The sequence below is a fragment of the Mesoplodon mirus genome, assembly GCF_964341445.2.
Source record: "Mesoplodon mirus genome assembly, chromosome: 7".
NCBI classification, from domain to species: domain Eukaryota; kingdom Metazoa; phylum Chordata; class Mammalia; order Artiodactyla; family Ziphiidae; genus Mesoplodon; species Mesoplodon mirus.
Genome location: NC_138983.1, coordinates 13091512 through 13094947, shown reverse-complemented (window position 1 = coordinate 13094947; position 3436 = coordinate 13091512). Strand labels below are relative to the sequence as shown.

The window sequence follows — 3436 nt, the reverse complement described above, 5'->3', positions numbered from 1 at the left end:
GCATAGCCAACTAAGAACTTCATCGTCATTAAAACAATCAATGTTACATCTGCATTGAAAGGCTTGGCATTGCATTTTAATTTCATTTCATATACTTGGACAATCATGACGTTGAATGTTTTCTCCATATATTTTTGGCAATTTGCATTCCCATATTTGAGAATTGCCTCTTTCTTTGTTTGCTTATTTATCTATTGTTTTCTGATTCTGAATTTTAGCCTGTTCTTTGAACATTAGGGAAATTATCCCATCACTTGGCACATGTGCATAAATATTTTCTCTTGTTTTATTATTTGCCCTTTAACACTGATTGTGGTACATTAAATTTTCCATTATAACTTTTAGTTTTCATGTCCAGTTTAAACAGTATTCACACATCCACTACTGTACAAATATTAAGTTTCTTCTAGTATATTTTCACATTTATATTCTCAATCCATCTGTATATTATTTTGAAACCCCTCTCATGTCACAGAGAACAAGACTGGAGGAGAAAATTATTTAAGAACTGTTCTGTTTTTTAAATCATCTTGAACAGACAGAGACAAGACTCACATGAAGCTTCTGATTTCCAGTCTAATGTTCCTTTTACTAAACATTCTGCACCAACAGCTATGGTACAACACAAGTAGAGTTCTACTTTACCTACTTACTAGACAATTTTTCCTTTCAAACTTCCTACTGAATGCATTTTTCACCTCCTTGTTCCTCAAGCTGTAGATGAGGGGGTTCAACATGGGGATCACCACAGTGTAAAAGAGAGAAATCACTTTATTAATGAGTAGGGAGGAACCTGAGCTAGGTCGGACATAAATGAAGAAAAGAGTCCCATAAAGGATGGAGACAGCTACCAGGTGAGAAGAACAGGTAAAAAAAGCCTTCCTCTTCCCATCAGCAGTCTGGATCCTCAGGATGGCCATCAGGATGCAAACATAGGAGACCGTGATGATCAGGCCACTGAGTACTCCTATTGCTCCAGCCAAGATGAAAAGCACCAACTTATTGGTCCAGGTGTCTGCACACGCTAGGGAAAGCAGTGGTGAAATATCACAGAAAAAGTGATTGATAATATTTGGACCACAGAAGGGTAAGCAAAAAGTGAGAGTTGTATGAGTCATGGTGCTTATAAGAGCCACTGCATAAGGGCCTATAACCAGCTGTACACAGACCCTCTGGGACATAACAAGTGTGTACAACAAGGGCTTACAGATGGCCATATACCGATCATAGGCCATGGAAGCCAGGAGGAAACATTCGGTTGCCACAAAAAGACCAAAGAACCACATCTGTGCAGCACAACCCATCAAAGAGATGTCCTTTTTCTTTGCAAAGATATCACACAGCGTCTTGGGGGCAATGGAAGAAGAGGAACACATGTCCACAAAGGACAAATGGCTAAGAAAAAAGTACATAGGTGTGTGGAGTCTGGGATCCACCCATATGAGAATGATCATCCCCAAATTGCCCCCCCACTGTGGCAAGATAGACAAGGAGGAGAATGACAAAGAGGACAATCTGCTGATAGAGATGATCCGTGAGGCCCAAGAAAAGAAAGTCAGTCACTGCTGTTTGATTCTGATCTTCCATTGGTCATCTGTAATCTGTTGTAAGAAAGAAAGAATTTTATGATGAAAAAACTATCATTAAGACCTGGGACGAAGTGAGAGAGTGGCATGGACTTATATACACTACCAAATGTAAAACAGATAGCTAGTGGGAAGCTGCTACATAGCACAGGGAGATCAGCTCGATGCTTTGTGATGACCTAGAGGGGTGGGATAGGGAGGGTGGGAGGGAGGAAGATGCAAGAGGGAGGAGATATGGGGATATATATATATGTATAGCTGATTCACTTTGTTATAAAGCAGAAACTAACACACCATTGTAAAACAATTATACTCCAATAAAGATGTTTAAAAAATAGTTACAAATAATATTTTAAGCCAATAACAGATTATCTTAAACAGGTCTATAAGAGACAGTTATAGAAATACTGTGGAGCTAGAAAATAATATTCCTAGATACTAGGTTGGGGCAGTTTGTGTAAAGTTCCTGTGTAAACTTGGGCAGTTCATCCTTAATCTCTATTTTCTCCCATAAAGAATCCAACTCTATTGTTGAAAACTCTTTCAAGTTATAAGTTTATATATGAATTACTCTCCATGCTTCATTTTACTGAATAATTGGATTTAAAACCCTGGCTAGGGGACCTCTACTGGGAATACTATAAAATCAATGAGATACTCAGATCTTAACATATGACATCTGGGGAAGGGCTAAACAGGGGAGTTGTTGATCTTACTGAGTGATCAGAACCATCCTAATGTTATTAAGATACAATTCACATATGCGTTTATCAGTATATTCCCTACTCCCATTTATAAAAAGATGTGAGAAGGATAATATACACAAATGACAAAGAAGTTACTCATATAAAAGAACATGATGGGGCTTCCCTGGTGGCGCAGTGGTTGAAAGTCCACCTGCCGATGCAGGGGACACAGGTTCGTGCCCTGGTCCGGGAAGATCCCACATGCCGCGGAGCGGCTAGGCCCGTGAGCCATGGCCGCTGAGCCTGCGCGTCCGGAACCTGTGCTCCGCAACGGGAGACGCCACAACAGTGAGAGGCCCGCGTACCACAAAAAAAAAAAAAAAAGAATATGATGCCATGGAAGGAATGGGGAGGCTGTACTTATAAGATCAAGTGATCTGGCAAATGTCGGACAGCAGCTTGTCATGTAAATTGTATAGAAAATTAAGCATCTTTTGCACCAAAATAATGAAGAATTATTTTATATGATATCTCATATTTCGTATAAACTTCTTTTTAGGGCACTTATCTTGAAATCTGTCAGGCAATAAAATTATAGTAATAATATATGTAACATACCAAATGCATAACACGTTTTTGCAGGGAACACATTCAAGAATATGTTACTTTCTAACTCATTAATCAAGGAATTAGAAACCAAGCTGTTTAAAATTCCTAAGAGAAGATCACTATGTAGGATAATTTATATGAAAAATACCTTATTTTAAATAACATTTATTGTCACTGCAATTAATGTCCTCTTTCAGTAAAACAAAAGCAATATACTACTCTTGAATTATATAATCATTATATATGGAGCTTGATAAATGGAAAATGAAAGTGACTATCCTTTGCTTTGTGATTATCATTATGATTATTTGCTAATGCTATGTGGAGTGTATTTTCAGCAGTCACAAAGACAATTCTAGGCTTAGATTAGGAGCATTTTCCATTGCATAAATGCTTTTATTTATGTCCATCCAAATATGCCAATATAGGTGTATAGATGTAGGGGGCTGGAGAGACTGCTTCAGATTTTAGTTAAACCACTATTTATTTATTTGACTGTAAGTAATTTTCAGTCCTCTATAAAACAAGGAAGATGGTATCTATGCCACTTCCATA

General features: G+C 37.9%; 1 protein-coding gene across 1 annotated transcript; it reads right to left on the bottom strand.

Moving 5' to 3' along the window:
* Positions 1-641: 641 nt before the first annotated feature.
* On the bottom strand, positions 642-1587 carry LOC309807524 (olfactory receptor 5G3-like; the record flags this gene model as incomplete). The annotated part of the gene is given in 2 exon segments (XM_082627248.1): positions 642-1469; positions 1471-1587. Coding segments are annotated over 2 exon segments (945 nt in total).
* Between the last annotated feature and the right edge of the window lie 1849 nt (positions 1588-3436).